At 47.4% G+C, this 26,811-nt stretch overlaps 1 protein-coding gene across 5 annotated transcripts in view; it reads right to left on the bottom strand.

Annotated features, from left to right (window-relative positions):
• The window catches only part of STX1B (syntaxin 1B), a 119,923-nt gene that overhangs the window by 19,323 nt on the left and 73,789 nt on the right, over positions 1 to 26,811 (bottom strand). For all 5 annotated transcript variants that reach the window (XM_056536245.1, XM_056536243.1, XM_056536242.1 and 2 more), the window contains exon 2: positions 324 to 398. In XM_056536245.1, coding sequence (XP_056392220.1) covers positions 324 to 344 — 21 coding nt within the window. In that variant the 5' untranslated portion in view covers positions 345 to 398. The remainder of the gene's footprint in view (positions 1 to 323; positions 399 to 26,811) is intronic.

The raw sequence follows: 26,811 nt of genomic DNA, 5'->3' as shown, positions 1-26,811 counted from the left end.
AAAGTGCTCAGGGGATGAAATCTCTTTATTTACTCGACTTAAACAGTAATGACTTCCATTTGTCATACGGCAGCAACCGGTGACGTCCACAGCACCCGGAGCACAGCCGTCTGCGCGCGACACCAGAGCTGATTACTCCGCGCGCTGATTACCACACAATTAGGAGGAAACCGCCGGCGGTCATGGGTTGCTGCCGCTACTGAGGAAAATGGAGGCAGCATGCAAGGGAAGTCCTATAACTCCTGTTAAGTGTTTTTTATGGCGATTTCGATTCTGGGTAATTGTTCCTATAATGGGAAAATCCGCGTAAAATCCGACCTCACCTGCTCGAAGAATTCGTCCATAAAGTGGTCCCGGTCCACGTGTACGATCTCCTCATCGTCATCGCTATCTTTAGCCTGTGAGGTAGAAAATCAGAAACGGTGTTATACGCAACACAACGCCCACACGCACTGAGGCGAACGACTTCTGCTCCCCTGAATTGCGCCACAACACGTCTAATGTACGTGAATGGTTGGACACATTTCTACCCGCAAGTGGCTGTGAGGATGGACTCGGGGATGGGACCGCAGCCACTTGCTGGTTGCAACGTGACCCCATTCACCATTACTAGCGCGATTCAGGGAGCGCGGGATGGCAATGTTTGGCTGCGCAAAATCTGCGTCGTGGCCAAAGTCGCCGTTATAGCCCTGGCCTTACAGATACTGGCTCACTAAGCAATAGATCAGCACAATACATGGGGCAACTACAATTCCCTCGCTCACTAGTGTATATTGTAGTAGAATCGACTTGAGATTAGGCCCCGCCCCTTCTACACTAAATCCGCAAATATCGTACATTTTTGCACAAACTCTATAGACCAGTGTTTCCCAACCAGGGGGCCTCCAGCTGTTGCAAAACTACAACTCCCAGCATGCCCGGACAGCCTTTGGCTGTCCGGGCATGCTGGGAGTTGTAGTTTTGCGACAGCTGGAGGCACCCTGGTTGGGTAACACTGCGATAGACCATCATCTGCATGAATGTTGTCACACACATGAAGTACATATGGTTGTGAATGGTGGTGTGGATTCACACACGGTCTCCATGACAACGCTGCACATCACACGGATCACTGTCTCAGTGGTGCAGCCTCAGGCTCATAACAATGATCACACACACACACAGTCTCCATGACAACGCTGCACCTCACACGGATCACTGTCTCAGTGGTGCAGCCTCAGGCTCATAACAATGATCACACACACACAGTCTCCATGACAACACTGCACTTCACACGGATCACTGTCTCAGTGGTGCAGCCTCAGGCAGGCTCATAACAATGATCACACACACACAGTCTCCATGACAACACTGCACTTCACACGGATCCCTGTTTCAGTAGTGCAGCCTCAGGCTTATAACAATGATCACACACACACACACAGTCTCCATGACAACACTGCACCTCACACGGATCACTGTCTCAGTGGTGCAGCCTCAGGCTCATAACAATGATCACACGGTCTCCATGACAACACTGTGAATGACAGGGATCACTGTCTCAGTGGTGCAGCCTCAGGCTCATAACAATGATCACACACGCAAACAGTCTCCATGACAACACCGCACCTGACAGAGATCCCTGTCTCAGTAGTGCAGCCTCAGGCTCATAACAATGATCACACAAAATGGATTCCACCAGATGAGGAAGCATATGAGTATTTTAAAAGGTAAGCACATCCCTTTCGCAACCTCCATTATTGATAATATTCACTTAAAATGGCTCCATGTAGACTGAGAGGAAGAGTAGGCCTGGACACCCATAGCAACCAGTCAGCGTCCATTGTCCCACTGTGGGATAGAGACATTGGGGAGATTTATCAAAACCAGTGGAAAAGTTGCTAAGTTGCCCATAACAACCAATCAGATCGCTTCTTTCATTTCTGAAAAGGCCTCTGCAAAATGAAAGCAGCGATCTGATTGGTTGCTATGGGCAACTCAGTAACTTTTCCTCTGTACTGGTTTTGATGAATCTCCCCCAGAAAGCTGCAATCTGATTGGCTCATGTCTCTGTGGAGATTTGTCGCCGATTATCACGTCCCCATACGTATAACCGGAGACATGACCTCTAACATAACCCAGCTTCGTTACCACTCTGTCGCCATTACTCAGGGAGCCCCAGTGCTGTGTCAGGTGGTACATTAGAAGGACGCAGCGTCCGCCATAAATCAAAACTTGTTTTACTATGGCAGTGTTTCCCCACCAAAGTGCCTCCAGCTGTTACAAAACTTCAACTCCCAGCATGCCTGGAAAGCCTTTCGCTGTCCAGGCATGCTGGGGGTTGTAGTTTTGCAACGGTTCTCCGGTTCTGAGAAGGCAGAGTGACAACCAACAAACCTGTCTAGGTATTCAGCAATCAAGGAGAGCTAAAGGCGGCCATATTGGTTTTACCCAGCTTTTTTACAGTCCTGACTGACTAAATGTAAACTAATTAATCACGGAGTATGTGGGAATATTCGAAAAAAGAAAAAAGCTTCAATTCGCCCAACAATCCAATAATCCAACTTCAGGGAACGTATAACTCTCCGAGAGAACTTTATTGTCCAAAAAACAAGCGCTTTCCGAGCTCTTACGGCTCCTTCCTCAGGTTACAGGACTTCTGCCATATAGACAAAAAAACTTCCAATACAGTGATCCCCCGACCTACGATGGCCCCGACATACAATATATATACAGTGACCCCCCGACCTACGATGGCCCCGACATACCATATATATACAGTGACCCCCCGACCTACGATGGCCCTGACATACCATATATATACAGTGACCCCCCCGACCTACCATGGCCCCGACATACCATATATATACAGTGACCCCCGACCTACGATGGCCCCGACATACCATATATATATACAGTGACCCCCGACCTACGATGGCCCCGACATACCATATATATACAGTGACCCCCCGACCTACGATGGCCCCGACATACCATATATATACAGTGACCCCCCCGACCTACCATATATATACAGTGACCCCCCGACCTACGATGGCCCCAACATACCATATATTTACAGTGACCCCCCGACCTACGATGGCCCCGACATACCATAAATATACAGTGACCCCCCCGACCTACGATGGCCCCGACATACCATATATATACAGAGACCCCCCGACCTACGATGGCCCCAACATTCCATATATTTACAGTGACCCCCCGACCTACGATGGCCCGACATACCATATATATACAGAGACCCCCGACCTACGATGGCCCCAACATTCCATATATTTACAGTGACCCCCCGACCTACAATGGCCCCGACATACCATATATATACAGTGACCCCCCGACCTACAATGGCCCCGACATACCATATATTTACAGTGACCCCCCGACCTACGATGGCCCCAACATTCCATATATTTACAGTGACCCCCCGACCTACGATGGCCCCGACATACCATATATATACAGTGACCCCCCGACCTACGATGGCCCCGCCATACCATATATATACAGTGACCCCCCGACCTACGATGGCCCCGCCATACCATATATATACAGTGACCCCCCGACCTACGATGGCCCCAACATTCCATATATTTACAGTGACCCCCCGACCTACGATGGCACCGACATACCATATATATACAGTGACCCCCCGACCTACGATGGCCCCGACATACCATATATATACAGTGACCCCCGACCTACGATGGCCCCGACATACCATATATATACAGTGACCCCCACCGACCTACGATGGCCCCGACATACCATATATATACAGTGACCCCCCGACCTACGATGGCCCCGACATACCATATATATATATACAGTGACCCCCCGACCTACGATGGCCCCGACATACCATATATATACAGTGACCCCCCGACCTACGATGGCCCCGACAAACCATATATATATATACAGTGACCCCCGACCTACGATGGCCTCGACATACCATATATATATATACAGTGACCCCCGACCTACGATGGCCCCGACATACCATATATATACAGTGACCCCCCCCCCGACCTACGATGGCCCCGACATACGATATATATACAGTGACCCCCGACCTACGATGGCCCCGACATACCATATATATACAGTGACCCCCGACCTACGATGGCCCCGACATACCATATATATATACAGTGACCCCCTGACCTACGATGGCCCCGACATACCATATATATACAGTGACCCCTGACCTACGATGGCCCCGACATACCATATATACACAGTGACCCCCCGACCTACAATGGCCCCGACATACCATATATATACAGTGACCCCCCCGACATACGATGGCCCCGACATAAGATATATATACAGTGACCCCCCCGACCTACGATGGCCCCGACATACCATATATATACAGTGACCCCCCCCGACCTACGATGGCCCCGACATACGATCATTTCAGCATACGATCACTCTCAGAGTCCATCACATGGTGAAGGCAGCATCAACATACGATGCTTTTGTATGTCGGGGCCATCGCATAAACGGCTATCCGACAGCGCAGACTGCTTCACCTGCCACCGGATAGCCGTTTATGGTGCCACATGTGCTCCGGTGATGTCTCTTACCTGTCCTCGGGGCTCCGGCGCGTCCTCTTCGGGATCCTCTGCATCGTCTGCGCTCTCCATCGTCGTCATCATGTCGCAGCGCACGCCGTCCCGTCATCCGAAAGGAGCGGCGTGCGTAGCGACGTGATGGCGGCGACGGAGAGCGCGGATGCCGGGGAAGCAGAGGCCTTGCCGGAGCGTCGGGGACACCCCGGGGACGCGGCGACAGAGATGGATGGTGACATCCAGGGCAGCGGTGACGAGCGGTGACGGTCCGTAGCGGTGGGGACAGGTGAGTACAACTTCTTCTAACAGTGGTCTTCAACCTGCGGACCTTTAGATGTTGTAAAACTACATCACCCAGCATGCCCGGACAGCCAACGGCTGTCCGGGCATGCTGGGTGTTGTAGTTTTGCAGCATGTGGAGGTCCGCCGGTTGTAGACCACTGTCCTATACTTTACATTGCACGGATCCCTCAACATACGATGGTTTCAACAAACGATGGTCCATTTGGGACGGATTACCATCGTATGTTGAGGGACCACTGTATATGAAAAAGCGTTGGGATTAATATAATTGAAGTACCACCTTTAAAAAAACCATAGAAACATACAAATGTGTACAATAGCATTCAATATTAGTAAGTAATATAAGTAAGGAAGGAGCCATAAGAGCGCGTAAAGCGCTTGTCTTGTGGACAATAAAGTTCTCTTGGAGAGTTATACTTACCCTGAAGTTGGATTATTGGATTGCTGCGCAAATTGGAGCTTTTTTCTTTTTTTAATATTCCCACATACTCCACTGGCTTGGACGACATGTCTGGCCACATATAGCTCCTACGCTGCACATCCTGGCATGATGTGTTCTCCCCGGAGTGGGATTGATCTATCCTTCATAGTGTTGTAGCTTATCCACAAGCCCACCAGGTGACCACCCTGTTGCTGTACTGATAAGTAGAATAAGTTGAGCCGAAAAACGTTTTACCCCATGAAGCGCTCTGTGCTATTTTTTGTGCTTTATAATCACAGAGTAAATACACACTGCTCAAAAAACAAAGTGAACACTAAGATAACACATCCTAGATCTGACTGAACCAATCGTATGAAATACTTTCCTCTTTACATAGTTGAATGTGACAACAAAATCACAAAAAATATCAATAGAAATTAAATGTATGAACCCCTGGAGGTCTGGATATGGAGTCGCACTCAAAATCACAGTGGAAAACCGCACTACAGGCCGATCCAACTTTATGTAATGTCCTTAATACAAGTCCCAATGAGGCTCAGTAGTGTGTGTGGCCTCCACGTGCCCGTATGACCTCCCTACAATGCCTGGGCATGATCCTGATGAGGTGGAGGATGGTCTCCTGAGGGATGTCCTCTCAGACCTGGACTAAAGCATCCGCCAACTCCTGGACAGTCTGTGGTGGATGGAGCGAGACGTCCCAGATGTGCTCAATCGGATTCAGGGGAACGGGCGGCCAGTCCATAGCATCAATGCCTTCCTCTTGTAGGAACTGCTGACACACTCCAGACACATGAGGTCTAGCATTGTCTTGTATTAGGAGGAACCCAGGACCAACCGCACCAGCATATGGTCTCTCAAGGGGTCTGAGGATCTCATCTCGGTACCTAATGGCAGTCAGGCTACCTCTGGCAAGTACATGGAGGGCTGTGCGGCCCCCAAAGAAATGCCACCCCACACCATTACTGACCCACTGCCAAACCGGTCATACTGAAGGATTTTGCAGGCAGCAGAACATTCTCCACGGCGTCTCCAGACTGTCACATGTGCTCAGTGTGAACCTGCTTTCATCTGTGAAGAGCACAGGGCACCAGTGGTGAATTTGCCAATCTTGGTGTTCTCTGGCAAATGCCAAACGTCCTGCACGGTGTTGGGCTGTAAGCACAACCCCCACCTGTGGACGTCGGGCCCTCATACCACCCTCATGGAGTCTGTTTCTGACCGTTTGAGTGGACACATGCACATGGAGGTCATTTTGCAGGGCTCTGGCAGTGCTCCTCCTGCTCATCCTTGCACAAAGGCGGAGGTAGCGGTCCTGCTGCTGAGTTGTTGCCCTCCTACGGCCTCCTCCATGTCTCCTGATGTACTGGCCGGTCTCCTGGTACTCTGGACACTACACTGACACACAGCAAACCTTCTTGCCACAGCTTGCATTAATGTGCCATCCTGGATGAGCTGCACTACCTGAGCCACTTGTGTGGGTTGTAGACTCTGTCTCATGCTACCACTAGAGTGAAAGCACCGCCAGCATTCAAAAGTGACCAAAACATCAGCCAGGAAGCATAGGAACTGAGAAGTGGTCTGTGGTCACCACCTGCAGAACCACTCCTTTATTGGGGGTGTCTTGGTAATTGCCTATAATTTCCACCTGTTGTCTGTTCCATGTGAATTGATTGTCAATCAGTGTTCTTCCTGAGTGGACAGTGGGATCTCACACAAGTGTCAGTGATTTGGAGTTACATTGTGGTGTTTAGGTGTTCCCTTGTGTAGTAATAAATATAGCTATAACGCACCCTATAACAGCGGTCTCCAAACTGTGGACCCCCAGATGTTGCAGAACTAAAATTCCCAGCATGCTGGGAGTTGTAGTTGTGCAATGGATTAAAGAGCGTAATAAAAAAAAAAAAGACTTAATGAAAACAACGGCTTTCCGGGTATGCTGGGAGTTGTAGTGTTGCAACATCTGGAGGTCAACAGTTTGGAGACCACTGCGCTTCACCACTGGCTGTCTGGGTATGCTGGGAGTTGTAGTTGTGCGATAGATTAACGTCCATAGTAAAAAAAAATAAAAAAAAACTTTGATTGTTTAAAGACCATAGTAAAACAATGGCTGCCGGGGCATGTTGGGAGTTGTAGTTGTGTGATGGATTAAGGACCATTGTAAAATAAAACCTCTGTTTAAAGATTGTAAAAAAAACAATGGCTGTCCTGGCATGCTGAGAGTTGTAGTTCTGCAACATCTGGAGGTCCACCAGCATTATCCAGCGGTTGCAAAACTACAACTCCCAGCATGCCTAGAACACTTTGGGAGTTGTCCGGGCATGTTGGGAGTTGTTTTGCAACATCTTGAGGTCCAAAGTTTAGAAATCACTGCGTTACACTATAGGTTGTTGGCGATCGGGGCATGCTGGGAGTTGTAGTTTTGCGACATCCGCATGTATTGCATACACCGAGCGGGGCGAAGGATCAAACGGAGACATACGAGAGGGACATAAAGGGTTAACCCGGCCCGGACGGGGAGGGTATATTTAGTAACCCTGCTGATGCATCATAGGAGGAGACCACAGTCATCCCGACAAGGTCACCCGGACCTCGTGTAACACGAGCCTGCAAGAAGGAAGACGGCGAAAACAGGCGCAGAACGACGATAGGAGCAGACATGGGGGGCGAAACGGCTTCGACAGGAACAATACGGCGTCACGTGAAGTACAATGAATGTTACGTAAAAAAAAAAAAATATCCCAAAAATCAAAAGCGATGCTCAGAGTGTAATACCGTCCTCACCCTGAAGGTGTCACTGTTCTTTACCACTACAGACCTATAAGTCAGTGTTCGCCAAACAGCGCGGCTTCAGCAGTTGCAACAGCTGGAGGCACCCCTGGTTGGGAAACATTGACTTATACTATATACTACTAAATAGTCCAACATCCCCTGAGTTGTAGTTTTGCAACAGCTGGAGGCACCCTGGTTGGGAAACACTGACCTATACTATATACTACTATATAGTCCAACATGCTGGGAGTTGTAGTTTTCATTTGGGGCAGCTGCTGAGCCACAGGCTTTATCAGGGCATGCTGGGAGTTGTAGTTTTGCAAGTGTAATACCGTCCACATCCTGAAGGTGTCACTGTTCTTTACCAATACAGACCTAAGAATCAGTGTTCGCCAAACAGTGCAGCTCCAGCTGTTGCAAAACTAAAACTCCCAGCATGCCCGGACAGCCAATGGCTGTCCGGGCATGCTGGGAGTTGTAGTTTTGCAACAGCTGGAGGCACCCCTGGTTGGGAAACATTGACTTATACTATATTCTACTATATAGTCCAAAATTCTGGGAGTTGTAGTTTTGCGTGTGTAATACCGTCCACATCCTGAAGGTGTCACTGCTCTTTACCACTACAGACCTAAGAATCAGTGTTCGCCAAACAGCGTGGCTCCAGCTGTTGCAAAACTACAACTTCCAGCATGCTTCCAGAAGGTCGGAGTTGGTAGTTTTGTCATCCCGAAATGGTCACCCGAGCCTCATGTAACAAAAGCCTACAAGAATGAAGGCGGCGAAAAAACAGGCACGGACAAGGGGGCGGAATGGTTGCGACAGGAACGATTCGGGATCACGCTATTAGCACAATGAATGTTACATTAACAAAAAACGATCCCAAAAATCGAAACCGATGCTCAGAGTGTAATACCGTCCTCACCCTGAAGGTGTCACTGTTCTTTAGCACTACAGGCCTATAAGTCAGTGTTCGCCAAACAGCGCAGCTCCAGCTGTTGCAAAACTACAACTCCCAGCATGCCCGGACAGCCGTTGGCTGTCCGGGCATGCTGGGAGTTGTAGTTTTGCAACAATGGTTGAAAAATAGGCGCTTGATGTGCCGCTGTCTTAGGGTGCATGCACACCACGTTTTTGCTATACAGTTCCCTATACAGTTTCAAGGTAAAAACCGTATGGAAAACCGTTCGCATTGACTTAACATTTTAAACCGTATGTCAAACGCATCATCCGGTTTAGTCCATTTTGCGTCTTATGCGGTTTTGTCAGTTTTTTTTTTACCTGTACCTAAAACCGTAGACTACCACGTTTTTTGGTCCGGGTGAAAAACTGTATTAGGCGGCATTCACACCACGTTTTTGCAATACAGTTCCCGTAAAACTTTTAAATGTGAAAACCGTGCGGAACCGTATTGAAACCCGTATGCATTGACTCTCCGTTGAAAACCGTACGCCAAATGATGCATCCGTTTTGCATCCTGTACGGTTTTGTCAGTTTTTCTTCCCTTACCCAATACCGTAGCCTACCACGTTTTTTTGGTCCGGGTGAAAAACTGTATTAAACCATATACGTTTTTTATTTTTTTAACATGGGAGTCAATGGGAACCGTACAGAACTGTATGTGCGCACGGTTCCATCAGGTTTTCACTAGGGATCGACCGATATCGGTTTTTTAAGGCCGATAACGATAATCGGTGGAGGTTAGGGCCGATAGCCGATAACTTATACCGATATTCCGGTATAAGTTATCGGCTATTTATCCCCCCTCCCCCCCCCCCCCCCACCGCTGCAGATCATTGATTTAAAGCGGGCGCTTTAAATCAATGAACTGCAGCGGCTTTTGCGATGCCATAGACCGCCGCCGCCATCCGCTTCTCTCCCCCTACCTGTACGGGGGTCCTCCTGATTCCTATCATCGCCACCGCCCCCCACACCGCACCGCTCCGCGCCCCCCTACCGCCCCACCACACCGCCCCGGCCCCTTTGCCTCCCCCATCTGCGGTTTTACAATTACCTGTTCCCGGGGTCCACTCTACATCTGGCTCCGGTGGCGTCCTCCTGATCTGTCACTGTGGGCAATGACGGTGACGTCGCGTCACGTCACTCGTCATTGCGCACAGCGTAACGCAGGACGCAGCAGGAGCCAGAAGTAGCATTGACCCCGGGAACAGGTAATTATAAAACCGGGGATGGGGGAGGCAATGGGGCCGGTTACGGTACGGTGGGGGCGGGGCATTATCGGCATATCGGCAAGGTAATTGCTGATAATGCCCAAAATCGTGATTATCGGCCGATAATATCGGTCAAACCGATAATCGGTCGATCCCTAGTTTTCATCATACGGTTTTTGACTTTGCAGTTTTTTTTCTTGGAATTTCAATCAAACAAGTGAAACTTTATTCATAATGGAGTGAAAAGTTCAAAACGTATATGTTTTTTTTCTTAAAAAACGGACGCAACCGGACATCATTTTTCAAACCGTATACGGGTTGAAATTTGTCCACATGTTTTGATACAGTTTAGTCAGGTTTTGAGGAATCAGTTTTTCATCAAATACCTGATACAGGAACTGAATTGCAAAAACGTGGTGTGAATGCACCCTAAGGGGTTCAAGGTCATCTTGGAAGCCACTGTAGGGTGACACAATTCTGAACACCCGTCTGGGTGTTGTAGGGTTAATAATTCAGCAGATTCACGTTCAATCCCATGAAGGAGGGGGGGGGGGGGGGGAGAGTTACGACGGGTTTTGCCATACGTTATATTCTTATTCATATGCTGAACAATGGCCGCCCCCGACCTCCCGTAATATGGGGGGAGGACGCAGTACGGCCTCTATACGGTGTCAGGTGGTGTAGACTGTAATCAGAACGAGCGGCAGGAGGTGAAGGAACAAAGAGCCGCTCACATCTCGGAGGGAGCCCGGCCGCCACGCTCGTGCGTACTCACTCCGACTCATTCACGGCATCAATGGCCGCGGCACGTGACTCAGCCATCCCACCAGAAATGTCACCGTCTGCCCCCCCAGTCATTCCCCGCCCCCCCCCCCCCCCCCCCGCTATTCATCACTGGTGTATAATGTAAGCGGACGGCCATGATGTCATCGCTGCACACTTGTGTGTATCTAATCCTAGAACGTCTGATATTGTCTGCTGTATCTAAGCCTATGGTGTCCGACACTGTCTGCTAAGCTGCTGTATCTAAGCCTTTCATATTTGATACAGTCTGTTAGGCTACTGTATATAAGCCTAACATGCATGATACAGTCTGTGGTATCTAATCTTATCATGTCTGATACTCTCTGCTGTATCTAAACCTATTATGTGTAATACTGTCTGCTGAGTTGCTGTATCTAATTCTTGTTCGATGAGATTCTGCATCTAATCCTAACATGTGTGATACAGTCTGCGGTATCTAATTCTAACATGTCTGATACTGTCTGCTGTATCTAAACCTGTTTATATTTGATACAGTCTGATGTATCTAAGCCTATCATGTCCGATACTATCTGCTAAGCTGCTGTATCTAAGCCTAACATATTTGATACAGTCTGATAGGCTTCTGTATATAAGCCTAATATGCGCACTGTGATACAGTCTGCGGTATCTAAGCCTATCATGTCTGATACTCTCTGTTGTATCAAATCTCATCATGTTTGATACTGTCTGCTGTATCTAAATCTATCATGTGTGATACTGTCTGCTGAGCTGCTGTATCTAAGCCCATCGTGTGTGTGATACCGTCTGTGGTATCTAATCTTATGTCTGCTACTGTCTGCTGTATCTAATCTTATCATGCTTTATTCTGTTTTCTGTATCGAAACCTATCATGTGTGATACTGTCTGTGGAGCTGCTGTATCTAATCCTATCATATGTGAAACTGTCCGATGAGATTCTATATCTAAACCTATCCCATTTGATACTATCTGCAGTATCCAAATTATATGATGTCTGATACTGTCTGCTAAACTGCTGTACCTAAGCCTATCATGTGTGATACAGTCTGCTGGACTGTCGTATCTAAGCCTATCATGTGTGATACAGTCTGCTGGACTGTCGTATCTAAGCCTATCATGTGATATTGTCTGATGAGATTCTGCATCTAATCCTATCATATCTAATACTGTCTGCTGCATCTAATCCTATTATGTTTGATACCATCTGCTGAATCTAAGCCTATTATGTGTAACACTGTTGGCTGTATCTAATTCTTTCATGTCTGATACTGTCGGCTGTATCTAAGCATCTATTATATGTGATACTGTCTGCTAAACTACTGTGTCTATCCTGTCAGATAGTCTGATGAGCTACTGCATTTAATACTATGTGTGATACTGTCTGCTGTATCTAATCTTATCATGTGTGATACTTTCCGTTGAACTGTGTATCTAATCTCATCTTAAGTGATACTGTATGCTGAGCTGCGGTATCTAATTCTATCATGTGTGATACTAACGAGCTGCTGTATCTAGGTCTTTCTTGTATGATGTTGTCTACTGAGTCATGTATCTAATCCTGTCCTGTTTCATGTTACTACCTAATATACAGTTTATTCCACTTCTGTTCCCCCTCTAATAAACAGTATATATGGTGGTCGGGGATCGCCATATTTCCTTAAGGTACCTATTGTATATGGATATCCTGTTTCCGAAGGCAGTTATCCCTTCCAAGAAAAGCTGGGTAAGATATCAGAAATCCAGCAAAGAGTTAAATCTCCAGCCGACCACAGCTGCTAGGGATGTTGGTTCTCTTATCGGGCTTAGCTTTTTATGGGATGAAATGTAGGTTGGTAGTGGGGACTTTCATCACCTTCCTGGGCTAGTATAGTACAGTAGCCCAGATCAGCACAGGTACTGAAGACAGCTCCTCACTTGGCTTTATAACTAGGTTAGAGTCACTCTGTGCTATGAGGAACTGACACCACTGATGGGAGCTTCATTCCTGAAGACTGTGGCCTCAAAAAGGGGACACACACACATTGTGACCCATTTCTGGGGTGGTTGGTAGTAAGCCACCTGTATAGTCAGCCACAATGACTGTATAGTTACTGTCGGACAAGCAGATATTGTTTTGTGCCAGTGTGACTAAGGCTGTATATTTTCTATATACTGTTTTTGGACAGAAGAAGCCCTGAATAGGATCTGTGTCACTGACTCTGGCTGCTGTTTACTGCCATTTGCTTAGCTCTACAGAGCTATACTCCTACAATATATATATATATATATATATATATATATATATATATCTCAGGATCTCTAGTTCTCCTGTATCTCTGAGCAAAGATTGGTGTATACCACGCTCATAAAGTTCCTCATGTATTAAATTATTTCTTCTTGGAAAGCTTCAGCTCATAAACTTTTGAAGGTGAAATAGCAGAAATATCCAAACGTATCAGGCAAACAGCGACTGGGGGGGTAAGTTGGAAGCAACAAAAAGATATACAGACCCAATGTGCAGTAACCCTTCAGCCCCCAGTGCAGACAAATGAATGTGGGACCCCCAATGCTGAAAGCTAAATGTGGCTTTTCTAGTGCCAAAAGCTGAATGTGCGGCCTCTAGTGACAACAGCTGAATGTGAGGCCTCTAGTAACGACAGCTGAATGTGAGGCCTCTAGTGACGACAGCTAAATGTGAAGCCTCTAGTAACAACAGCTGTGTGAAGCCTTAAATGACAACAGCTGAATGTGAGGCTTCTAGTGACAACAGCTATGTGAGGCCTCAAATGACAACAGCTGAATGTGAGTCTTCTAGTGACGACAGCTGAATGTGAGGCCTCTAGTGACGAAAGCTGAATGTGAAGCCTATAATGACGACAGCTGAATGTGAGGCCTCTAGTGACAACAGCTGAATGTGAGGCCTCTAGTGACAACAGCTGAATGTGAGGCCTCTAGAGACGACAGCTGAATGTGAGGCCTCTAGTGACAACAGATGAATGTGAGGCCTCTAGTGACAACAGCTGAATGTGAGGCCTCTAGAGACGACAGCTGAATGTGAGGCCTCTAGTGACAACAGATGAATGTGAGGCCTCTAGTGACAACAGCTGAATGTGAGGCCTCTAGAGACGACAGCTGAATGTGAGGCCTCTAGAGACGACAGCTGAATGTGAAGCCTATAATGACGAAAGCTGAATGTGAGGCGTCTAGTGACGACAGCTGAATGTGAAGCCTCTAATGACGACAGCTGAATGTGAGGCCTATAATGACGACAGCTGAATGTGAAGCCTATAATGACGACAGCTGAATGTGAGGCATCTAGTGACGACAGCTGAATGTGAGGCGCCTAGTGATGACAGCTGAATGTGAGGCCTCTAGAGACGACAGCTGACTGTGAAGCCTCTAGTGACGACAGCTGAACGTGAGGCTTCTAGTGACGACAGCTAAATGTGAGGTCTCTAGTGATGACAGCTGAATGTGAGGCCTCTAGTGACGACAGCTGAATGTGAGGCCTCTAGTGACAACAGCTGAATTTGAGGCCTCTAGTTACAACAGCTGAATGTGAGGCCTCTAGTGACGACAGCTGAATGTGGGGCTCCATCAGTGACCCCCTCCCCAACATCGTTTCCTGCGCTTAGCTGCAGACAGAAGAACCTAAACCCTTAGATGAGCACATTTACCCCCTCGGATGCAGCAGAGCCCGGTTCGCTCACACACATATGGTGGACTACATAAAGCAATGGGGATTTCTGATGCTGTCACATCGGATCTTCAGACCCGGGGTGGCCCTGGAACTTGTGGCCTCATTACACTTGTGTGAAACTGGTTGATATCGGCCTTTGTGATTACCTGCTGACACCTGAAGGAACAAAGACAATTCTCCAAGGTTGTCACCAACCCTACCTGAAACTGACAGCATCCGCCATCTTAACTAGGTAGTCTGTGGTGAGTGATGGATGACGAGTCTTAGAAACCCTAGAAGATCCTCAGAAGTTTCCATAAACCTCATTCAGCAGTTTCTGGCCTCACCAGCTCCTATTATAACTGTAATAAACATGATCGGCTGTAGGTACCTGGAGACGTCTCCTGTAAGTTCTCCCCATCAGGCCTCCAGCAGTCGCACTTCCTTAAGCCGCACATTATGCCCTGTGATCGATGGAATGCGTCTCGTCATGACTGGTGCATTAGAAAACGTAAATATTTCATCAGTCTCCGGAGCCCCCGCTAATGGGTTATATTAACAAGAGCGAGGACGGCGAGTAATGTCACGTATGCACTGAGTACACCTGCACAGCGACTACAACACCGTGCTGCCGGATCCCCATAATATCCAACAGATTGCGCATTACACAACACATTCAGAAAGTTCTCACACCCAATCACTATATAAAATGTATACAGAAAGTCTTCACATCCAATCACTATATACAATGTATACAGAAAGTCTTCAACGCATTCATTAAGAATATCTTTGTACTTTGCTTTATTCAGCTTTTCCTCAACCCTGACCAGTCTCCCTGTCATCCAGCATGATGCTGTCCCCACCATGATCACTGTAGGGATAATATTGGGCAGGTGATGGGCAGTGCCTGGTTTCCCCCAGACATGATGATGCCCCCCCCCCATGATCACTGTAGGGATGGTATTGGGCAGGTAATGGGCAGTACCTGGTTTCCCCCAGACATGATGCTGCCCCCACCATGATCACTGTAGGGATGGTATTGGGCAGGTGATGGGCAGTGCCTGGTTTCCCCCAGACATGTTGCTGCCCCCACCATGATCACTGTAGGGATGGTATTGGGCAGGTGATTGGCAGGGCCTGGTTTCCACCAGGACATGATGCTACCCCCACCATGATCACTGTAGGGATGGTATTGGGCAGGTGATGGGCAATGCCTGGTTTCCTCCAGACATGATGCTGCCCCCCCATGATCACTGTAGGGATGGTATTGGGCAGGTGATGGACAGTGCCTGGTTTCCTCCAGACATGATGCTGCCCCCCCATGATCACTGTAGGGATGGTATTGGGCAGGTGATGGGCAGTGCCTGGTTTCCCCCAGACATGTTGCTGCCCCCACCATGATCACTGTAGGGATGGTATTGGGCAGGTGATTGGCAGGGCCTGGTTTCCACCAGGACATGATGCTACCCCCACCATGATCACTGTAGGGATGGTATTGGGCAGGTGATGGGCAATGCCTGGTTTCCTCCAGACATGATGCTGCCCCCCCATGATCACTGTAGGGATGGTATTGGGCAGGTGATGGACAGTGCCTGGTTTCCTCCAGACATGATGCTGCCCCCCCATGATCACTGTAGGGATGGTATTGGGCAGGTGATGGGCAGTGCCTGGTTTCCTCCAGACATGATGCTGCCCCCGCCATGATCACTGTAGGGATGGTATTGGGCAGGTGATGGGCAGTACCTGGTTTCCCCCAGACATGATGTTGCTCCCACCATGATCACTGTAGGGATGGTATTGGGCAGGTGATGGGCAGTGCCTGGTTTTCTCCAGACATGATGCTGCCCCCACCATGATCACTGTAGAGATGGTATTGGGCAGGTGATGGGCAGTGCCTGGTTTCCCCTAGACATGATGCTGCCCCCACCATGATCACTGTAGGAATGGTATTGGGCAGGTGATGGGCAGTTCCTGGTTTCCCCCAGACATGATGCTGCCCCCACCATGATCACTGTAGGGATGGTATTGGGCAGGTGATGGGCAGTACCTGGTTTCCTCCAGACATGATGCTGCCCCCACCATGATCACTGTAGGGATGGTATTGGGCAGGTGATGGGCAGTGCCTGGTTTCCCCCAGACATGATGCTGCCCCCACCATGATCACTGTAGGGATGGTATTGGGCATGTGATGGGCAGTACCTGGTTTCCTCCAGACATGATGCTGCCCCCACCATGATCACTGTAGGGATGGTATTGGGCAGGTGATGGGCAGTGCCTGGTTTCTTCCAGACAGATGGCTGTGTTGGGGTCTACTATTTCCTCGTTCACATCTCAGTATGAAAAGACCAGCAAAACATCTGCAGACAGAAGTAGCTGTGGTGGTAAGTCAAAGCTTGACTGATACCCCCTCCGATCATTAATTACAGCTGGATGAAGTGTACGTCAGTGGCTTGCCACTCAATCAAAGGTTTTGCAAGAGAAGGGCTTTATTATAGGTCTATGGAGCCACATGCTTCTCCCTGTTACATATAAGGATCAGAGGGGGTCTTAATACTGAGACCCCGACCTATCGAAATCTTTGACATCTCTGTCGACATGTGAAAAGTTTATTAAATGACAGTAACGCTTTAAACTAGAAGCTTTCAACTCAACAATTTTGTGTTTTTTATTTTTTGTTACTCTCTAGAGATGAGTGAACTTTCAGTAATTCGATTTGTCACGAACTTCTCGGCTCGGCGGTTGCTGACTTTATCCTGCATAAATTAGTTCAGCTTTCAGGTGCTCCGGTGAGCTGGAAAAGGTGTATACAGTCCTAAGAGAGAGTCTCCTGAAAGCTGAACTAATTTATGCAGGATAAAGTCAGAAACCGCCGAGAAGTACATGACGAATCGAATTACTGTAAGTTCGCTCATCTCTATTACTCTCCCTCACATCAAGCTTTGACTTTTGACCACAGCTGCTTCTGTCTGCAGCTGTTATGTCAGTCTATGCACAATGAGAGTCCCCTACCAGGCGTTCACCAACAAACATTACCCCGTGCAGCTCTGTCAGCTATGACATTTCACTACCTGTACAATATATATATATATTTATATATATATATATATATATATATATATATATATATATATATATAAACAAAAAATGCAGCAGCACTCCGTGATGGATGGAAAAAGAGGAGTTAGGCTTTTTTCATCAAATGCAAATACACGACGTTTCGACCGTCTCACATGGTCTTTGTCAATCCAGTCAGTAGATCCTTGTACATTATATATAATAACCCAGCGTTGATAGATTCTGATCCAGTCAGTAGATCCTTGTACATTATATATAATATGCAGTTAATAGATCCCTGTATATTATATATAATAACCCAGCTCCATAGACTCTGATCCAGTCCCTAGATCCCTGCACATTATGTCAGCTCTACCATTACGCAGAGATAATTCTATGAAAGAAAGCGAAGACCACTTAGAATAACAATGGGGAGTGTAGACCCCCGGGGCAGATCAGGGCCGGACAGATGGAGGGGCTCGTCTCTGCGCCCGCCCGCTACCATGCTCCTTTGTTTCTCTCTCGCCGGTGCTGTCCTCTCCTTTCTGCTCTTGTGTCATATCTGCATTCTGTCGGAGTATTCGTGTCCTCCAACGTGTGCACTGCACCAGGCTGAGAGCGAGAGAGGAATACCACCGGTGATCAGACTGATGATGTATGAGGAAAAAACAATAGAGAGAGGGAGAAGAGTCGGAGAAAGGAAGGAAAATCAGCCATCGACAAGGATGGACGGAGCGCGGGAAAGAAAAATGGTGACCGGTAGGAAGGACAGGTGACACCAGAGGAGCGGCCTCCATCACTCGGCAGCCCTGTGGTCACCGCTCGTCCTTCATTGTCCTTCTGTCCGGCATTAGCACAGATCTTCCCGTCCTGCCTTAGTGTGCATTCAACTGAGTCTCCAACCGGAACCCCCCCTCCCAAGGCATCCATCACTCCTAAAGGTCAAGGGGTCAGGCATGCTCTGCTTAATGCTGCGTTAATGACCCACAACCTCTGAGTGAATCAATACCTCTGCGGTTGTCATGCCAAAGGGGTGGGGGGTGATAGGTCCCCAGTGAACATCCACAGCTGATCAGTAATCGATACACACGGGTGGGGGGCGGTTATTACACCGTCACATCATGTCCGTGCACAGAGATTGCTTTAGCCGATGCTATCAATGACTTTTTTCCCCCTTTATTGATCTGTACGGTTCCTCTGAAGTAGACATCTGCTCCACCTGGCCAGGGATACGAGGGTCACTACTGATCTGATGTCACCAACCCCCATTGCCCCGATGGCTCTCTCTTTATGGAAATGACTCGAAATAGATTAACGGGCAAAAACCTTCTCTATATGTCCAGGGCAAAAGGCCATAAAAAGGGCTGGACGACTGCGACGGTCAAAACGTACTCCACACTTGGCGGTATGGCGGTCTGACGGTGTTAGATGATGTACATTTAGGATCTATTCACATGGTGCTGCCGATATTAGGGATTGACAGATTATCGGTTTGGCCGATATTATCGGCCGATATTCATGATTTTGGACGTTATCAGTATCGGCAATTACCTTGCTGATAATTCGATAATGATCCGGAAGAAATGGAACATTTAAATGGTAAAACCCCTCCCAGTATTACTGAAGTGTATGCACTGAATTCCTGTAATACCTCCCCTACAGTACAGGGAGGTATTACATGTTCTGTATGCTTTACCTGTATTACTGAAGTGTATGCACTGACTGGTGTCTGGTAGCGCCCCATACAGTATAGGGAGGTATTACATGTTCTGTATGCTTTACCTGTATTACTGAAGTGTATGCACTGACTGGTGTCTGGTAGCGCCCCATACAGTATAGGGAGGTATTACATGTTCTGTACTCTTTACCTGTATTACTGAAGTGTATGCACTGACTGGTGTCTGGTAGCGCCCCCTACAGTACAGGGAGGTATTACATGTTCTGTACTCTTTACCTGTATTACTGAAGTGTATGCACTGACTGGTGTCTGGTAGCGCCCCCTACAGTACAGGGAGTTATTACATGTTTTGAACTCTTTACCTGTATTACTGAAGTGTATGCACTGACTAATGTCTGGTAGCGCCTCCTACAGTACAGGGAGGTATTACATGTTCTGTACTCTTTACCTGTTCCAGGGTTAGCTGCTCCTTTGGACACCAGGTGAAGGCGGCTCCATGTTACTTTTTTAGGACACTGTTTACTGTACAGGACCCTGAAGACGTTCCTGTCCTCTACATAGACAGTGATTACAGCTCCCAGCAGATATTTATTACTTTTATATGTAAGGACTTGATTTATCTATATTAGTTATCTACTTATTTTTCTTTAATCCTCGCTTTTTCCTAATTTTGGATGACATTTTGGTGGCTTCAGAACCAATTACCAGGTTTCCATAGAGTTATGTTCTCAACATACAATGGTCGTCCTGGAACCAATAAATATTGTAACTTGAGGGACCACTATATACACAATCTCCAGAATTTCTGAGTCTCTGGTAGGAATGGAGTGGAGGTTATATGTGTGAAGTATACTGCCACTCCAGTCATATGCACACAATTGCTAAGTCTCTTGTAAGAATTGAGCAGAGAATCCACATGTGCACTGCTTCCATTCGTATACACATGAATGTACTGGAGGTCACACGTCCACAGCTTCAATTCATTGGCACAATTTCGATAAGTTCTGAGTTTCTCGTAGAAATAGAGCAGAGGTCACACGAGTGCACTGCTTCCATTCACATGCATACATTGCACACATTATCTTTGGAAGGAATGGAATGGAGGTCACATGTGTGCATATACACATAGGGAGAGATTTATCAAAACCTGTCCAGAGGTTGGCACTGCTTCCATTCATGTCAATATGATCTCAGGAAGAGTTTTAATTCTCCCGTAGGAATGGGGCAGAGGTCACACTGCTCTCATTTATATACACACAATCTCAAGATGTTCTAATTCTCCTGTAGGGATGAGGTGGAGGTCACAAGTGTGCACTGCTTCCATTCATATATACACATAATCTCGAGAAGTTCTGAGACACCTGAAGGAGTGGAGAGGCGGTCGTACGTGTGCACTGCTTCTACTCATGTTCACACAGCCAACTTGAGAACAAAGAGTCTACTGTTGGAATGGAGAGAGGGTCACACATGGGCACTGGTGCTCCATTCACATCCACACAATCTCGAGAACAGGGGTTGTGAGTCTACCTTCAGAATGGAGCGGAAGTAGCATGTGTGCACTGCCAATCCTTTTATATCCACATGATCTTGAGAACATGAGTTCTGAGTCTCTTGTAGGAATGGAGCAGAGGTTAAAGGGGTATTCCGGCCACAGACATCTTATAAAATGTGGCTGATTGGGGGGGTGCCGCTGGGACCCCCTGCAATCTCTGTGCAGCACTCGCACTCTATGCCGGGCTGCTGGTCCAGACTCGGAAACTTCTGTGCTTTCGGGACTGAAGATGTAACGTCACGCCCCCTCGTAACGTCACACCCCCTCATAACGTCACACCATTCCCCCTCCATTCATATCTATGGGAGGGGGCGTGGTGTGACGTCACGTCTCCAGTCCCGGAAACATAGAGGTTTTCAAGACTGGAGCAGCAGCCTGGCATAGAATGCGGGTGCTGCACAGGGATTGCAAGGGTTGCCACTGGCAGACCCCCCCCTCCCCCCCCCCCCGATCCTCCAACGGATAGGGGATAAGATGTATAGATAGATGCACGTGCACTGCCATTCCATTCATATACACACACAATCTGGAAAACAGGGGCTCTGAGGAGAGATTACGTGTATACTGCCCTCCATTCATATCCCCACAATCGTGAGAAAAGGGGTTCTGAAACTCCTGTCAAATAAAGTGGAGGCCACACATGTGCACTGCCCTCCATTCATATCCACCTCCCACACAATCTCCAAAAACCTTCTATATCCACGAAGGATCCAAACTGCTAAAAATAACAACGATCACATATATAATACAAAAATACATAAAGTTTTGTAATCTATAATGTCAGATGATAATCATGAAGCTGTCACGTCTTCTCTTCTCATGTCTGAGGCGTAACGGTAATCAACATGGCGGCCTCTCAGCTTTCCGTCATGTTATCCAGGTGCGCTTAAGATCCAGCACGCAGTCCATGGCGAGTCGATGCACATGATAGCTAAAGCCATGAGGTTTTTGTGGCTTACGTAACGCACAATAAGCGCTGAATGTGGCCTCCACTTATGTAATTTCATTGCGGCTGTTCAGAAAAGTCACATTAATTTTACGCTCTGTGACTCCGGGCGCGGGAGGAAGAATGGAGCTGGTGGAATAGATTTCGCCAGCCTTCCATTAGTGCGTGACGTTCAATTAATTAGCGAAACACCTTCATTTACCACCACCCGTTCCCCCCCTCCCCCCCCACATGTTGTAGTACGTCCTGGGAGGGCGCTAAGACTTGTGCCGTGAGCTGCTACTTCAGACTAAGACATTCGGGGCCCGGACCATCACATGACAATGATTTACCGTGCCTGTAATCCCACCGCGGTGACCTCTATCCTAGACGCAGCCTGCCGAAGAGACCCTGGTTATCAGACCGCTGCCAGCTGCAGAGACCACACGTCCCCTAAATACCACAATTACCGCTCGCCTCACCATCACCTGACATTAATCTTAGTACAGAAGACGTGAAATCACCGGCCAGCCTCAATACAGGTGGAGAGAGACGGCAAATCCATAAACACTGCACGTATACTTATATCTAATATGAAAAAAGATAATAGTAGCAGCATAATGCCAGCAACGATACACGTTGGTACCACGGCATCTATCAATCATTGGCTCAACAAGATGACATCAAGGGAATAAGGGAAAACAATTCAAAATGGCCGCCAAGTCAGCCATGTTATTTATGTTTCTCAACATACTAAAGGGTAACATAAAACAATTCCCAATACACAAAGGCCGAACGTAAAGCTTCTGGGCACCAAAAAACTGTATAAGGGCCCAAATCTCTGAAACCAATCACATGGATACAATGTACACAAATCACACAACCAATCAGCCTCCTGTATACAAATCACACAGCCAATCAGCCTCCTGTATACAAATCACACAACCAATCAGCCTCCTGTATACAAATCACACAACCAATCAGCCTCCTGTACACAAATCACACAGCCAATCAGCCTCCTGTATACAAATCACACAGCCAATCAGCCTCCTGTATACAAATCACACAGCCAATCAGCCTCCTGTATACAAATCACACAGCCAATCAACCTCCTGTATACAAATCACACAGCCAATCAGCCGCCTGTACACAAATCACACAGCCAATCAGCCGCTTGTGTACAAATCACACAGCCAATCAGCCTCCTGTACACAAATCACACAGCCAATCAGCCTCCTGTACACAAATCACACAGCCAATCAGCCTCCAGTACACAAATCACACAGCCAATCAGCCTCCTGTATACAAATCACACAGCCAATCAGCCTCCTGTATACAAATCACACAGCCAATCAGCCTCCTGTATACAAATCACACAGCCAATCAGCCTCCTGTATACAAATCACACAGCCAATCAGCCGCCTGTACACAAATCACACAGCCAATCAGCCGCCTGTACACAAATCACACAACCAATCAGCCTCCTGTACACAAATCACACAGCCAATCAGCCGCCTGTACACAAATCACACAGCCAATCAGACGCCTGTATACAAATCACACAGCCAATCAGCCGCCTGTATACAAATCACACAGCCAATCAGACGCCTGTATACAAATCACACAGCCAATCAGCCTCCTGTACACAAATCACACAGCCAATCAGCCTCCTGTACACAAATCACACAGCCAATCAGACGCCTGTACACAAATCACACAGCCAATCAGCCTCCTCTACACAAATCACACAGCCAATCAGCCTCCTGTATACAAATCGCACAGCCAATCAGCCTCCTGTATACAAATCACACAGCCAATCAGCCGCTTGTGTACAAATCACACAGCCAATCAGCCTCCTGTATACAAATCACAGCCAATCAGCCTCCTGTACACAAATCACACAGCCAATCAGCCGCCTGTACACAAATCACACAGCCAATCAGCCTCCTGTATACAAATCACACAGCCAATCAGCCTCCTGTATACAAATCACACAGCCAATCAGCCTCCTGTACATAAATCACACAGCCAATAAGCCTCCTGTACACAAATCACACAGCCAATCAGCCTCCTGTATACAAATCACACAGCCAATAAGCCTACTGTACAGAAATCACACAGCCAATAAGCCTTCTGTACACAAATCACACAGCCAATCAGCCTCCTGTATACAAATCACACAGCCAATCAGCCGCCTGTACACAAATCACACAGCCAATCAACCGCCTGTACACAAATCACACAGCCAATCAACCGCCTGTACACAAATCACACAGCCAATCAGCCGCCTGTACACAAATCACACAACCAATCAGCCGCCTGTATACAAATCACACAGCCAATCAGCCTTCTGTATACAAATCACACAGCCAGTCGCCTGTATACAAAGCACACAGCCAATCAGCCTCCTGTACACAAATCACACAGCCAATCAGCCTCCTGTACACAAATCACACAGCCAATCAGCCTCCTGTACACAAATCACACAGCCAATCAGCCTTCTGTATACAAATCACACAACCAATCAGCCTCCTGTATACAAATGACACAGCCAATCAGCCGCTTGTGTACAAATCACACAGCCAATCAGCCTCCTTTATACAAATGACACAGCCAATCAGCCGCTTGTGTACAAATCACACAGCCAATCAGCCTCCTGTACACAAATCACACAGCCAATCAGCCTCCTTTATACAAATCACACAGCCAATCAGCCTCCTGTACACAAATCACACAGCCAATCAGCCTCCTGTACACAAATCACACAGCCAATCAGCCTCCTGTATACAAATCACACAGCCAATCAGCCTCCTGTACACAAATCACACTGCCAATCAGCCTCCTGTATACAAATCACACAGCCAATCAGCCTCCTGTATACAAATCACACAGCCAATCAGCCTCCTGTACACAAATCACACAGCCAATCAGCCTTCTGTATACAAATCACACAGCCAATCAGCCTCCTGTACACAAATCACACAGCCAATCAGCCTTCTGTATACAAATCACACAGCCAATCAGCCTCCTGTACACAAATCACACTGCCAATCAGCTGCCTGTACACAAATCACACAGCCAATAAGCCTCCTGTACACAAATCACACAGCCAATAAGCCTCCTGTACACAAATCACACAGCCAATCAGCCTTCTGTATACAAATCACACAGCCAATCAGCCTCCTGTACACAAATCACACAGCCAATAAGCCTCCTGTACACAAATCACACAGCCAATAAGCCTCCTGTACACAAATCACACAGCCAATAAGCCTCCTGTACACAAATCACATAGCAGTAATGTGGCTGCAGTTAGCGGTAGTCGCCCAGGGTGGTTCAGTGACCCTAGTTGTATCTCGTCCTCCATGTGGCGGTGCACTTGTTTGGTGATTATGGGAATAAATATCCTTTCTGCAGCAATGGGGAAAAGCTGCAGTGAAACTCAATCTATGTCAGCTGGACACCATTTTATACTGCAATACGGATGACATCATGAGTCCCAGGGTGACTTCATGCTAAATTTACCAGATGGAGGATAACAGAGCTAAAACACTCGCTCATGGGGGCGGTATATATCCTGACGGGGTCCAGGAAGAATATTCTGCGATGGTTCAAAAGACTGGACCTGGAAGTACAGGCCGCTCCGCTCTATAATGTCAGTGACTCTCTCCGTCTATATAGGTTTCAGTGACCCTGTCTCAGTCTATATAGGTGTCAGTGACCCTGTCTCAGTCTATATAGGTGTCAGTGACCCTGTCTCAGTCTATATAGGTGTCAATGACTCTCTCCCTCTATATAGGTGTCAGTGACTCTCTCCCTCTATATAGGTGTCAGTGACCCTGCCTCAGTCTATATAGATGTCAGTGACTCTGTCTCAGTCTATATAGGTGTCAGTGACTCTGTCTCAGTCTATATAGGTGTCAGTGACTCTGTCTCAGTCTATATAGGTGTCAGTGACTCTCTCCCTCTATATAGGTGTCAGTGACCCTGCCTCAGTCTATATAGGTGTCAGTGACTCTGTCTCAGTCTATATAGGTGTCAGTGACTTTGTATCAGTCTATATAGGTGTCAGTGACCCTGTCTCAGTCTATATAGGTGTCAGTGACTCTGTCTCCGTCTATTTAGGTGTCAGTGACCCTGTCTCAGTCTATAGAGGTGTCAGTTACCCTGTCTCAGTCTATATAGGTGTCAGTGACTCTCTCCCTCTATATAGGTGTCAGTGACTCTCTCCCTCTATATAGGTGTCAGTGACCCTGCCTCAGTCTATATAGGTGTCAGTGACTCTGTCTCAGTCTATATAGGTGTCAGTGACCCTGTCTCAGTCTATATAGGTGTCAGTGACTCTGTCTCAGTCTATATAGGTGTCAGTGACTCTGTCTCAGTCTATATAGGTGTCAGTGACTCTCTCCCTCTATATAGGTGTCAGTGACCCTGCCTCAGTCTATATAGGTGTCAGTGACTCTGTCTCAGTCTATATAGGTGTCAGTGACTTTGTATCAGTCTATATAGGTGTCAGTGACCCTGTCTCAGTCTATATAGGTGTCAGTGACTCTGTATCAGTCTATATAGGTGTCAGTGACTCTGTATCAGTCTATATAGGTGTCAGTGACTGTCTCTGTCTATATAGGTGTCAGTGACCCTGTCTCAGTCTATATAGGTGTCAGTGACTCTCTCCCTCTATATAGGTGTCAGTGACTCTCTCCCTCTATATAGGTGTCAGTGACTCTCTCCCTCTATATAGGTGTCAGTGACTCTCTCCCTCTATATAGGTGTCAGTGACTCTCTCCCTCTATATAGGTGTCAGTGACTCTCTCCCTCTATATAGGTGTCAGTGACTCTCTCCCTCTATATAGGTGTCAGTGACTCTTTCCATCTACAGTGGGGCAAAAAAGTATTTAATCA

This window comes from Hyla sarda, chromosome 8 (assembly GCF_029499605.1).
Source record: "Hyla sarda isolate aHylSar1 chromosome 8, aHylSar1.hap1, whole genome shotgun sequence".
In the NCBI taxonomy this organism is placed as follows: Eukaryota; Metazoa; Chordata; class Amphibia; order Anura; family Hylidae; genus Hyla; species Hyla sarda.
This window is presented reverse-complemented; position numbering and strand designations above follow the sequence as displayed.